Source organism: Lontra canadensis, unplaced genomic scaffold (genome assembly GCF_010015895.1).
Source record: "Lontra canadensis isolate GAN:19392208 unplaced genomic scaffold, GSC_riverotter_1.0 scaffold2, whole genome shotgun sequence".
In the NCBI taxonomy this organism is placed as follows: domain Eukaryota; kingdom Metazoa; phylum Chordata; class Mammalia; order Carnivora; family Mustelidae; genus Lontra; species Lontra canadensis.
Genome location: NW_022630996.1, coordinates 29,153,600 through 29,167,799, shown reverse-complemented (window position 1 = coordinate 29,167,799; position 14,200 = coordinate 29,153,600). Strand labels below are relative to the sequence as shown.

At 38.0% G+C, this 14,200-nt stretch overlaps 1 protein-coding gene across 1 annotated transcript in view; it reads right to left on the bottom strand.

Moving 5' to 3' along the window:
• BMT2 (base methyltransferase of 25S rRNA 2 homolog) overlaps positions 1–11,415 on the bottom strand; it is a 98,397-nt gene extending 86,982 nt beyond the window's left edge. Inside the window, 1 exon segment of the mRNA XM_032871151.1 lies at positions 10,815–11,415. Coding sequence (XP_032727042.1) covers positions 10,815–11,415 — 601 coding nt within the window.
• Positions 11,416–14,200: the final 2,785 nt, after the last annotated feature.

The window sequence follows — 14,200 nt, the reverse complement described above, 5'->3', positions numbered from 1 at the left end:
TTTAAGTTGTCAAACTAAGTTCAGTAACGGAAAGCAATGAATCAAGTTATTTTGAAGATTGGTCCTAAAAATCAAGACAGTATCATAATTACTGACTAAATTCACCTCTACAAACATTTTATGTGACAACTAAAAGAAAAAAAACATGAGCTACTACTTCCTTTAAAAAGTGGTAACAGTAACAACTAGGAAAAAATTAATAGCACATTAAGTCATTAATTCAAAAGACAGAGTTCCATGGAATCTAAAACAAAAACAAAAAAAAAAACAAGCTCACAGATACAGATAGCAGATTGGTGGTTGCTAGAAGTGTGGGATGGGGTGTGGGAGAAATGGGTGAAGGGGGTCAAAAGATCCAAACTTCCAGTTATAAAATAAATAAGTCACGAGGTTATTAAAAAAAAAAAAAAAGAAAGTAAGTCCCATTTTTAATAATTTGGTGATTAGTTTAAGGTATTATTACTTTGGGGAGCCTGGGTGGCTCAGTAGGTTAAACCTCTGCCTTCAGCTCAGGTCATGATCTCAGGGTCCTGGGATTGAGTCCCACATAGAGCTCTCTGCTCCCCCCCACCCCTGCCTGCCTCTCTGCCTACTTGTGATAGCGCTCTCTCTCTCTTTCTCTCTTTCTCTCTCTCTCTCTTAAATAAATAAATAAACTCTTAAAAAGAAAAGATATTATTACTTTGAGTGCAACTGTCTTTTTTGTTTTGTTTTAAGAGTTTATTTATTTGACAGAGAGAGACACACTGAGAGAGGGAACACAAGCGGGGGGAGTGGGAGAGGGAGAACCAGGCTCCCCGCCAAGCGGGGAGCCCAATTCAGGGCCTGACCCCAGGACGGGACCACAACCTGAGCCGAAGGCAGATGCTTAAGGAACTGAGCCAACCTGGTGCCTCTGGTGTCTTTTAAGAACAAAGTATAATGGAGTTAAGGAGTTATTCATCTTTACTCTTCTAAATAACCTCAAGAACAGGTCCAAACTTAAGTGAACCAATGGAATCCCCTATTTAAGTTGATACTATTTTTCCTTTTTGAATTAACTTCTCTCCTGCCATTTGTTACAAGCAAATTTCTTTCCTTCAAATCATAACTGAATTCACATATTCAAAAGGGTCCATTTGCTTACTTGATCATCTTACAATTACTTCCTATATGTATCTGCAATCCTTATGGTACTTTGTCACTTGTTTATGGATATTGTCTTTTAAGACCATAAGATGGTAATTTTCCCATTAGAAAGTATAAATTGAAAAGCAAATACTTTTTGATTTAAAACTTACATAAGCTATAGGAGTTAGTGATGGTGCCCCATTAATGGGGGAAAAATGTTTTACGTTTTTGCCATGCTCAAAAAATACACAAAACACCAAAATTATAAATTAAATTCAGTACCAGGGTAAAATTAAAACAAGAGTTGACAACTGTCAGTGGATAATAGTGATGAAAAAGTAAAATCTGAATACTTCAAAATAATGTTCTCAAAATAAGAGTTAAAAGAGGCTTGGAAAAACAATAGATTCAAAGTCAATTTTCTGGAAACTTCACTGTTTTATGCTACTTTATGTATGTATTTTTCACATTATGTTATTGTCAAAAGAAAAACTTGCAGCTGGAAGTGCAACTGTATCCATTAAGTTCTTTGATAACTGTATGTATTTCTAAATAAAAATTTGAAAAAACAAAAAAATTCAAATGGCATTTTCTACTGAAATAGAAAAAAAAAGCCAACAGTACATATATCTTTTAGGAAAAGCTATATGCTTAAAGAGAAATTATTGGTAACAACACTATTTAAATAGATGAGCTATTTTTATGTGAAAAAAAAAGATAGATGGTGTTATCTATGCTTAAAAAAAAAGACAGATGCATTTTTACATGCTAGGACCATTTGATGTTTATAAGTATGCTACAAATAATATTATTTTCTCAGTAACTTCTAATTTTCTCACTTTAAAAAGATAAAGCACAGAAGATAAGAAATTTTGTTAAGTGTAAATCTGAGGCCAAATTTAGATAAGAATAGCATGTAAATTATTCTTAGTGGTTTACCCTTCTGAGTCATAATATCAAAGATCAACACCGCACTATTGTGGTTCTTACATGGAATACAAAACAAATCACATGATTCCATATTCACAAAACTTAAAAAAAAAAAGAAAAATGTATAGTCAGAAGGGATCAGTGGACATGGAGTACAGAGTGACAGAGGTGTGACTACAGAGGAGCATAATGAAATTTGGAAACAACAGAAATGTTCTGTATCTTGAATGTAGCAATGCTTCACAGGTGTATACATCTGCCAAAACCCACTGAATTATACACTTTAAATGGGTTTAGTTTATTGTACATAAATTGTTCCTCAATAAGTTTCATTTAAAAATATTATATGCCATGAGCACAGTAAAAGTTACAACATTAAAAAAATATATATTTCATTAAATTTGAGGGTCATTAAGTTCTCTTAAAAAAAAATTTACTTTGAGTATCACAAACAAATCTTGACCTTATGGAAATTCAGAACTAAAAATCTATTTAATTTTTACTTCGGTACATTATCAAATGTGGACAGTAAGATACTTTACCTATAGATGACCAGATTACCAAATTCACATTTCAAGAATCTTTAAAGATCATTTTCTCTAATATGAGGTAAGCAGATAAACTCATGACCAAGTGGAAACAAGTTCAACAGCCACTCTACAGCATTAAGAAAAGTGTTCGGGTCTAGAGTGTCTCACACAGTTAAACCAGGCTTCTCAGGATTCCTGAGCACCTGAAACAGTGACACACCTAAAGGGGAACAAAACATCCACGGTGTGTGGTGTAGAAGGAGCTTCTGAGATTCAAACACAGAACACCTGAAAACCTGCATCTTATATCCAACATGTCATGACTAGTCATTTCTCTGATGAGGGAAAAAACCCAAAACTGTGATGTACTAAGGTCAGACCTTTCTTATAAAAACAGAAATATAAGAAGCAAAGCAGTCGGGGCTGGTGGGGGGGGGGGGGGCAAAAAAAACCTGTTACAGCCATTCTAATGGAAGACAGAGACTACAGAGCAGCCTTGGTAGAAATTCCAGGAACCAGCCAATCTTCAATGTTATAGCCCTTAAATGCACCCAGGCAGTATAGTTAATGATACACCTTTTTATTTCTTAAACCATGTATGTAACAAATTTAATGCTTCCTATGTTGCAAATACTGTTTTAAGTACTTCACAAATATTAACTCATTTAATTCTAATACCAACCCACTGAGGCAGATCTTTTACTTTACAGATAAGGAAACTGAAGTACAGAGACATTAAATAAACTTCTCAAGGGTACACATCAAACCTAGCAGTCAAATGCCAATGTCCATGCTTCTAACCACCACACCACCTTGCTTCTCTTTACCAGTTTTTAATTTATGAATGTTCACAGATATGAACAAAGCTTTGCACCAGAACAAGTAGCACTGACACTACTTGCTACAAACAAATGGTCTTTTGTCAGCCAAATGCAATTATTTAGTCTCTGCAACTGCATTAATTGTTAGATTTCTGGCAATGATTTCAACTCTGGCTGCACGCTGGAATCACCCAGAAGTTTCATTTAATTGATCAGGAGTACGAACTGGTTATTTTAATGCTCCTCAGATAAAGCCACTGTGCAGTGATGGCTCAAAACCACAGGTCTATGATAAGATTGTAAACTCAAACACCTCCTGAAATAATATATAGATTAGTGAGGTTTAGGGCATGCCGAATAGTCAAATTTAATTAAAAAACAAAACACTGCACGGATGAAACTCAGTATCTACAAATGTAATTTAGTCTACAGTCTATCTTGTGTTTGGAGCATTCTCTTGTTATAAACATATTTATGATAAAAATAGTTAATTCAAAATGTAAAACTCTGAATATATCCTACACATGAGATGGAAAGAAATTAAGAAAAGTCAGAATCAACGGCATCAACATCTGTTATTCCCTTATAAAACAAATTTACTGATGTATGTACAACCACAGAGATTACTTCTTTAGTGTAAACAAAGGACTTATGAACAACCTTCTGAGAATTTCTGTATAAATTGGACTAATAATTTCTATATTAAGTAGAGAAATTGCTTTATAAATGAGAAAAGGGGATGATCAGATGCATGCTGATTAGCCATCTATTCTACAATAACCCTTGCAATGGGCATCAATGTACCTACACTTAGAGCATAATAAATTAGTACAGTTTATATCAGTGGTTCTCAGATGTTTGCATTTTGCAATTAGTGCTAATTTCACCCCCAAAATTTAGGAGGTTGATATTGGGGTTGAAAGATTTTTATCTTTGAAGTTACAGTATATATGTAAATATACACTCAAAATTATTACCATCTTCTAATACTAACACACACAGACACACAATACAATATCCTTAATAGTTCGCATTTTTTCTGTTTGGATAAAACTTTTTATTTTTTTAAATCTTTGGCTAACACTAGTATGTAGGAACCAATAGGTAGGGAAAGATGAGTAGCAAATAACAAAGAAGAGAAATTCATAGTATACAGTAAAATAAGGCAAGGTGATTCCACGAACATTTACCAAATGTTAAGAACAAGGCATTTTACAGTATCCATGTTCTCCACTATTTACAGTTTAACTATAGAAAAACAATATGTTTACATTGATAATTTCAAGCATTTTTAGAAGAGTAAAATTAATCTAACTACTAAATAAAAGAAGCCATGACCATAAATTCGTTACAAAAAAAACTGTACCCCAAATTTACAATTTAAAAATATGAATGAATATAAAAAGATTAAACCCAACTATCTAGAAATATCTATATAAGCATCATTCTTTTTGTGTGTACCTTAAATTTATAAGGCATAATGCTACATACTAGGGATACAAAAACAAAAGGCAGAGTCCTACTCAAGGAACTAAAGTTACTGGGAAAGACAGGTAACTGAACTGGTAAGGGATAAATACAATAAAGGCAAGCACAACTGTGATATTGGAGCACAAGATATAAAGAGGGACACTAATGTAAAATTGGACACTACTGGTGTCTTCCAAGGATGTGTACTCAATTACACATTATTATCACTCTGTGGGTCAGTTCATATGGCCTCAAACTTCAATTTCCACAGAAGGGCTTTCAATCCTATACTTCCAAAGGATATATTCCAAAATAAATAGTTACACCAACCCTATGACAAACCAACCTGTTTACTCTGTTCTCCCTGCTCCCATCCCAACCCATACACATTTCCAAAACAGAGGAAAATGAGTATTTAAATTTTCCCAGAAAACAAACCTTGACATCATCTCTGACTCTTCCCCTTTACTTTCACTGAAACTACTCACTCTGACCTTCAAAAATTCTTTGGTGTATCTTTCTCTGTATCATGATCACTGTTGTTATTGATGCTATGATTAACTCTAAATCAGATCAGTATAAGGGTCTCCTAGGTGATCTCCTTTCTTCCGGTTTTCCTACTCTACAGTACTTTAGAGTTCAGCGTTCCTTAACTCCTCTGTTCATTATATAACCTATGGAGCTTTCAAATACATATGTCTATGTTTCACAAATTTCCACAGATGATAATGATGTGGAACCAAGGCTAAGATCCATTGCATTTGTTATTTTTTTTTCCTCCACAAAACAATCAAAAGGCTCTACACAAATCAAGAGGATCTACTTAATTTTACTGTACCTTTTGAAATGTAAAAAAACCAAAACCCTAAAAAGATACCTTACTACAATAATGACCAATAATAACAAAATCAAATAGTTAATATACTATATGCCTCTCACTGAAATGACTATTTACCAGTCAATGTTCTCTTTCAGTGTTACTAATTATTAAACCCTTCATTTTTTCTCCCTGCAAGAATGGCAATTCCCACTCTCCTTGTGTAAAGTTAACAAAGCCCTTCTGTGGACAGTCTTCACCTTACTTATTTTGCTAACTAAATAAACATTCTATCACAAAGCAGCACTTTCTGATTCTATATCAGAATGGGCATGACTAAAAAAAAGAAAAAAAAAAGAGTAAAACTTCACTTTAAAAAAAGGAAAAAAAAAAAAAGGAAAGAAAGAAAACCTGTTCTAAGTTTTTTGGGGTCATGGAGTTGGTTAGTATTTTAAAGTAGTGCTGAAGACCATAGAAGGAAAAAAAAGTAAGAAATTTCAATTAAAAAGTCTGTTATCCTAATATCAAAAACAATTTCAAAACTTTGTTTCAGGAAAACCACTAATATTATATTCATTCTTTCATTTTTAGACCTTTTGGTGTTAGTTCAAAAATATTTCTAATTCAGAGGCGCCTGGGTGGCTCAGTGGGTTGGGCCTCTGCCTTCAGCTTAGGCCGTGATCTCAGGGTCCTGAGATCGAGTCCTGCATCGAGCTCTCTGCTTGGCGGGGAGCTTGTTTCCTCCTCTCTCTCTCTCTGCCTGCCTCTCTGCCTACTTGTGATCTCTCTCTCTATCAAATAAATAAATAAATAAATAAATAAAATCTTTAAAAAAAAAAATGTCGAATTCAAGTTTTTCCCTCCCTGCCAACTCTCTTTCATGTGTTTGGTAAAGAAAAACAATCACAATAGTATTTTTCAGCCTATCCTAAACTGTTACTCTAGCTCACCCCTTCTCTCAAACTATGAAGAATGTGAATAATCAATAAAATTAAACATCTCAACTAGACTATTTAGTAGTTGCTTCTTAACATGCTGCTCACAACTATTTATCTTCAATACATAATTTTTTCCGGACACAGTCTATAGAACCAACATACCCTGTATTCTCCTTTTGTGCTTCAGTATCAGTAATCTGTCTTAACTGCTTTTATAATATCATCATTGCTATTACTAACACTGATTTTAATATAGGAAACTACAATAAAGATCCCCCATAATTCAATGACCTTGAAAATATCACTGTTAACAGCTTATTATGCATGTTTACTTTTCTCTGGTTGGCTTATAAGCTACATGGGTTTGTGTGATGAACTGTTCTAACTTGTTTTGGCCTACAGAATAAATAAATTCAGAGTATTCAGTGAATAAATTGATGAAATTTACTAAAGACATTCACAGATGGGTTAAAAGATCAAATCTAAACGGAATGGAAATCATACTTTTATTTCTAACAACTGCAGCCTTTACATTTTTTCAATTTTTACATGAAAACTTTAAGTTTGGAAAAAGAGATGCCAAGCATAATAATAATCATTGTAAGAACAGGATTATGTGACTAGGATTATGGGAAAAAACATACAAGGACAACTGAAAATACACATGGCTCTACTTCAGTTCTCAATTAGATTTGTACTCATCAGGCAGATCGGATTAAACAATGAAGTCCCTGTTTGGAAAGCAAAATTAGCTGTTTCTCATTAAAAAGCTGTCTACAACTCTTATGATACATTTAAAATATTTCTGGCTTACATGACTGTGTTATTTTTAAAATTTTGTATAGCAAAGACAGAAAACACCTGTATCTGCAAACATGTTTCCATTTATATAAACTCAATCTAAAGGACTGTCCTTTAGCTATAAATGGCTGACACTACAAACACCTCTTCTCACCACTGCTAGGTATTTCCCTACCATTTCCTCTTGATAACTACTTAAGATAACAGCACTGCTGAGAACACTGACCATTATCTCCAATTCTTACTTTATACAAATTGGCAAAGGATCTCTAAGTGGTGACAGAGAACAGGCAGTAAATGGAGTAAAGAGGGACAAAAGTGGTAAAAAAAAAAAAAAAAAAAAAAAAAAAAAGTGCACTAAATCCACCAGCTAATCTTTACCATTCTATCCACTACTAACCCCAAGCCTGGTCATCCCCATCAACAAGCATCAGGTGGGCAACAAGCATCAGTTGAGAAATTTTTTCTACCACAGCAGGAAAATCTTATTTTTATTGTTATTCCTGATTCATTTTCAATTTCAGTACCAGATATAGGGGAAGGGAAAACTACATTATCTAACTGTACACTTGTTATCCAATGCTCACTCCTGCCATTTCTCACCCAAAAACCCATACTTCATATAGTCCCAACTCAGCTCATCATACCTATCCCATGGATTACTCCATTCTCATCAATTTACATCATTTTATCTAACACAAATTCCTGCTTCCCATTTTCCTCCTATTTCACCAACATGTGGAGTTACCATTAGGTGTGCAATTGGGAGGAAAAAATTATTTCCATAAAATATGTACAGTACTAATGATGAACTATCCAAACTTCAAGCAAATTGTGTCAATATTTTTGGGATTTGGCTCACTCATGTGTAAAAGGAATGCATTCCAAAGATTGGCTGACAAATTTCCAGCCCCATTGACAAGGATTCTGAAACTATATACTAAAGGTAGAAGACAAGAATTTCCTAAATGGCACATAGATGATCAGTCATATTTGGGAATCAATGATAAATGCTAAGGTTCCTTCTAGTCTAACATTCCAAGATTCTAAGCTGGAATTTTCACTGCATTTTCTAATAGAAATATTGTTTCAAAAAGTGTGTAGTTTGTATCATTGATAGTCTTACAGTTACTGTTTAAATAGGCCTGTATAACCTGACCTAGCACCTAAGCTCCACTTACATCATTATTTTATGACCACTGGTGACTTGCAAATGAACTTGTATGTTTGCACACTGTGGACCACCAGTATTATAATACTAAAACCTCAAAGGAAAACACTAAAAAATTATTTTCTTGGGATTATGTGCATAATTAGACTTTTCCACAGATGGCCTTTTCACAGATTTCTGTCCAATCTGACATTATTACATGTCAGAAATAAAAGTAGGAAGTGCATGCTCATTAGGATCTCTTACTTTGCTAGTTCACTGGTGGGGCTTTGTGTATCACTGGAATAAAGCCTAGAGAAATCTAGATCATTGATAGAATTCAGGGCATTAAAATGCCTAAAGAACAGTCTCACTCAAATGTTTACAGACTGCCAGGACTTGACCTGCTCAGAAGCACACTAGATCATTCATTTGTGAACCATATGTAGCTCTTCTAGCTCTGGTAACTTCCAATGACCAATTCTCATTATAAACAAAAGTTCCCTTGGTTAATATTCAAGTTTAAAGACATGTTTCAACATGTGGGAACTAATCAAGTATAAACAGCACTTGAACACACGATGACACATTAGTAGTGTGTTGATTTAAGTGGAACCTCTTCATTTACAAATAAATTAATAATATTATAAAAAGGCAGAAATGGAAACAATTATATGCTAGTCAGCTTTTTCTTTAAAAAGATGTACTTGCTTAGAGCTGTACAAAATAGCATGATAAATTAAATTGTGTACATTTATTTCTTCATTTCTCCAGTGGATTTCTCCAATCTACAGTGAATGCCATTATGTAAGTGCATTCTTTGAATATCAAGAATGATGCAATGGTTGCCATGACAACTACTCATTTTATTGAATAAATTGTGGGTTGGGGGTTAAAGTGTTCTTTTAAAAAACACATGTCAACATCTTAACTATGCCTGATAAGTCTCTTTCTATTGTCACCTATTAAACAATAACTATAAGCCATCTTTGAGGATGACTATTTAAACAGCTATTTAAAAAGCTAGGCTTGAGTTGCCAAGGGAGGAAAACTTTGAATTAAGTTTGAGAAAGGAAACACATCAACTACATTCAAAGGAACAAAAGATACTTCTTTTTAATCTTCTAGAGTAATTGAAAAGTGTTTGTAAATCAAAAGTAACATGATGTTACATGTTACTGTAACATATTTTGCGTCGAATCCTAAATTTAACTCACTATAAAACTAACACTAGAAGACTGCTGACTTTCAGTTTGCAATTAAGCTAAAGTGAGAGCAAGCAGAAGGCTATCCCTCATTCTGATACTCAAGAAACTTCTCCTGAGTGTGTAAAAAACTGGGAATTTCCAATGTCAAGTGACCTACAAAACAGCTCTGTTAAGAAGCCTATATTTAAAAACACCGAGGATAACTGCAGACCCCAACTATAAACGCTCCTCTAAAGGCTTCTTCCTTCGCTTCAGATCTTCCATAGGTCAGGTTCCCAGCTTCACCGGCATCTGTGTCCCTAGGAGGCTCGGTGGTTACACAGACTATTCAAAGCTAAACAATATTTTGAGAACCTGCCCCAGATCTTTTCCTTCCTCACCGAAATCAAGGTTTTGGAGAATGGCGGATGGGGGTTATGAATGGCGCCCCTCCCCCCTCTAACAAGGTGAGGTCCAGTCAGCTAGAAGGCCTGCTGACTTCGCAGCCCTGGAAACCAATGCGAGGAAGCTCCAGCACTGCCTGGCTAAACCCACAGGCAAGGCGGGGGGGGGGGGGGGGGGGTCTGTCGGGGCAGCAAATCAAGAAGCCTGGTCAAGCGCAGGGAGAGAGTGGCAACTCACGCTTCCTCCGATCTTTCCCAAATGGCTTTTACCTGCCTTCGTGTTTTACCTTCACCTTTCTCGCGTCGAGCGACCTCCCCCTCTTCTGGGAGGGCGCGTGTGTTTGTGTGTGTAGTGACAACAATCTTAGCACCCCGACTGGGGACAGGGGATTGGAAGGGGTGGGGACTCAGTTCCTCCACAGCCCTGGAACTCTCGTGAAGGGCCCTCGAAGAAAAAGGGGCGGGAGGAGCGCGTCTGACGCCGACTGAGGACTCGACCAAGAAGGGGGCGTCCGGGCCTGGGAGAGCGGCGCTGGCAGGGGCTGACGTGCAGCTCCTTCAGGTTGCAATGGTGGCCCCTTGGGGGAGGGGAGAGGTGACAAGGGGCTGGGGGCGATGAGGCCTCCCCTCCCCCCTCGCTCAAGCTCGCTGTTTACCTTCCCGGTACTTCTTGCGGAGCCGCCGGTGGACGCTCTTCACCACCCCGGACAGCTTCTCCTGCTCCAGCTTCCGCTCCTGCTCCCGAGGCGGCGGAGTGCTCGGGGGCCCAGCCCCATGCCTGCGAGCACTGCTTCGGCCTCCGGCCTCCGGCTCCATATCGCTGCCGCCGCTGCCGCCGCCGCTGCCGCCGCCGCCCCTCGGGCCCCCGCAGACGCCTGCCTGACGGAGGAGGTGGCAGCAGCGGAGGCAGCAGCCGGGGGAGGCGGAGGAGCCAAAGCGTCGGCCTCGGAGGTGGCCCCTTTCCCAAACGCTCAAGCTGATTGGCGGACTGTGGAGGGCTGGGCGGAAACGGAAAAGACTAAAGGCCAATGGATGGAGAGCGCCCGCGGCGCACCCGGTTGTTTGGGACCGCGAGCAGCTGGAGGAGGCGGGGGAGCTGAGGCAGTGGGAGCGCTGGGCCCCAAAGCTCCTTTCTGCTCCCCACCCCTCTCCAGATTCTGTGCGCAGGCGCTGTGAACGACGCGCTTGCGCGTCTGAGTTTGCTTAGTAGGGGCTCGGTTCTACCTCCAGCCTTCTCGCGTCTTACGGCTTTTCCATCCTCTGAGAATTATGTTCTAACGCTAAGCGGTTAGGGTCTTCTACCTGTACCCCGGCTGTACTTTGTCACTTATAGGTTCTCTTTAGCTGCATAGCGCGGGGAAGCGCTTTTGAGATGACTCGACAGCCCAGGAATTTTACACTTCGAGGGACCCAAGCAGAGATGCTTTCATTGGCGGGAGCGGTCTACCAAGTAGTGACTTAATTCACCGGCCGCCAGTGCTTAATGCCTTTAGTGCCAGAGCTGGGCCAAGGACATAGGAAATGGGAAAAGGAGAGAGTCAAGAAAAGCGGTAGAAGGTAATAGTGGAGAGAAAAGGAAAGATGGAGAACCCTCAACACCTGCCCTCAAGAACTTTTGTGGTGGCCCAGGTGTCACAGGGAATGTACCCTGATTTAATTTGCATCAGAACTGAGTGCTTTTAAAGTTGGGCTTGGGTGTTCTGTCCTTTAATTTGGTGGGTTAGTCTAATTTGAAGTGTGCCTGAGTGGGTTTGGCAACCTATACCATCACCAGCACCCCTCCTTGCCCTTCTCTTTGGAAATTCCTGAGGAGCATGGTTGTTGATTTCCCTGCTCCCCAGAGAGATGTCGGCTGTATTAGTTCTTGAAGTTACTGCTCGAAAGGCTGAGAGCTCTTAAAGGAATGTATTAGGTTGTAGAGTACCACCGAACTGCAGTTGTTGGTTATATGTTTGTAAAATGTTGCAAATGCTTTCTAACCAATGATTTTATGAATCTAAATAAAGCTTGCATTAAGTAACTTTTATATGCCACCTTCTCAATAATGAAGACCCTGAAGAGCAAAGCACTGTACATTCTCTAGAACACAGGAAGAACAGGAGGGGAGAAATGGAGATGATCGGTGGAATATAAAGATGGAAGATGTATTCCTATCTGTGCAGTAAACACACAGATCAAATACAGATAAACTTCAAAAGAACTAATTATAATGAAGTTACACACACATGTGTAATAAATTGAGGCTATAGTGGTCTTATTTGGGGGCTTTTCATTTGGGAAGAAAGAGACGTTTTAATGAGAGTTGTTTTGGCTCTTGCCATACTTTAATATATATGGGAGGTGAAAAGATGTGCAAATATTCGGAAGTTACAACCATTGTAAAGAGGCATTACGCTTCATTTGTACTGAACTGTACTAAAAAAAACAAACTCTCCCTGCTACTACATGCAAATGAATTTTAAACTCCTTAAAAGTAGAGGTGTATACTGAAGGAAATTTGGAAAATAGAGATGGGAGAGAAGATCTTAAGTGTTCTCATCACAAAGAAGTGGTAGTTATGTGATGGGATAGAGGTGTTAGTTAACTTGATAGTGGTAATCATTTTACATTTTACAAAAGTATCAAGTTAAGATGTTGTGCATCTTATACTTACACAATGTTAGGTGTCAATTGTATCTCAGGAAAGCGGGGCGGGGGAAGGTAGAAGTCACCTGAAAACCTACCATTGGGAGATAGCAACTGTTAACATTTTTTTTTTCTTTGCTTGTCTATCTTTATTTCAAATGGGATATTTTTGATGGATGTAAGGTAATCTATTATATGAATAGCCTTTCACTTTAGTCACCAATTCCCAACATAGTGTATGTATGTTGTTTCCAGTTTTTTCGTGTTCCAAATAATGCTGTGATGAACACCCTTGTACACAAATGTTTGTCTATTTTTTTTTAAGATTTTATTTATTTATTTGACACAGAGAGATCACAAGTAGGCAGAGAGGCAGGCAGAGAGAGAGAGGGAAGCAGGCTCCCTGCTGAGCAGAGAGCCCGATGCGGGACTCGATCCCAGGACCCTGAGATCATGACCTGAGCCGAAGGCAGCGGCTTAACCCACTGAGCCACCCAGGCGCCCATGTTTGCCTATTTAATTATACATTTCACTAGGATAAATTTCTGAAAGTCAAATTTTTTAATCAAAGGGTCAAATTTTTAATGAAAACATGTTAAAGTTTTTATTTTATTTTAAAGATTTTATTTATTTGACAGATAGAGAGCACAAGTAGGCAGAATGGCAGGCAGAGGAGAGAAAGAGGGAGAAGAAGGCTCTCCACCGAGCAGGGAGCCCAATGCACAGTTCAGTGCCAGGACTCTGAGATCATGACTCAAGCCGAAGGCAGACCCTTAACTGACTGAGCCACCCAGGCACCCCTTTGTTAAAGTTTTTAATATATATTGTCAAATGTCTTGTTTGAAAGGTGGTGGCAGTTTTTGTCACCTCTAGCAGTATATATGAATGTCTATTTCACTGCACCCTCATCAAATATATGTGTTACAACTGACAAAATCATTAATAAGTTTTTTTAAAGGTCTTTGTCTTTAAGAGACACGTGGAACTTTTCACTGTTTTTTAACTAGCAATTCTGGCTGGTATAATATTAACATTGAATATTAATTTAAGAACAAATAAAAGGAACTTATTCAAGACTCTCTAGTTGTCATTTTTCAAGCAAATTAAAGAGCACAATAATTTAAAGATTTTATTTATTTGTTTGACAGAGATCACAAGTAGGCAGAGAGGCAGGCAGAGAGAGAGGAGGAGGAAGCAGGCTCCCTGCTGAGCAGAGAGCTCCATGTGGGGCTCAATCCCAGGACCCGGAGACCATGACCTGAGCTGAAGGCAGAGGCTTTAACCCATTGAGCCACCCAGGCGCCCCAAGAGTACAATAATTTAAATGTGCCTTTTGGTTTCATACTTTCCTGAGAAGCAACTCAAGAAGGAAATTGAAAAGCTGGATTCTATTCTGAATTTGCATGAATTCAAATAG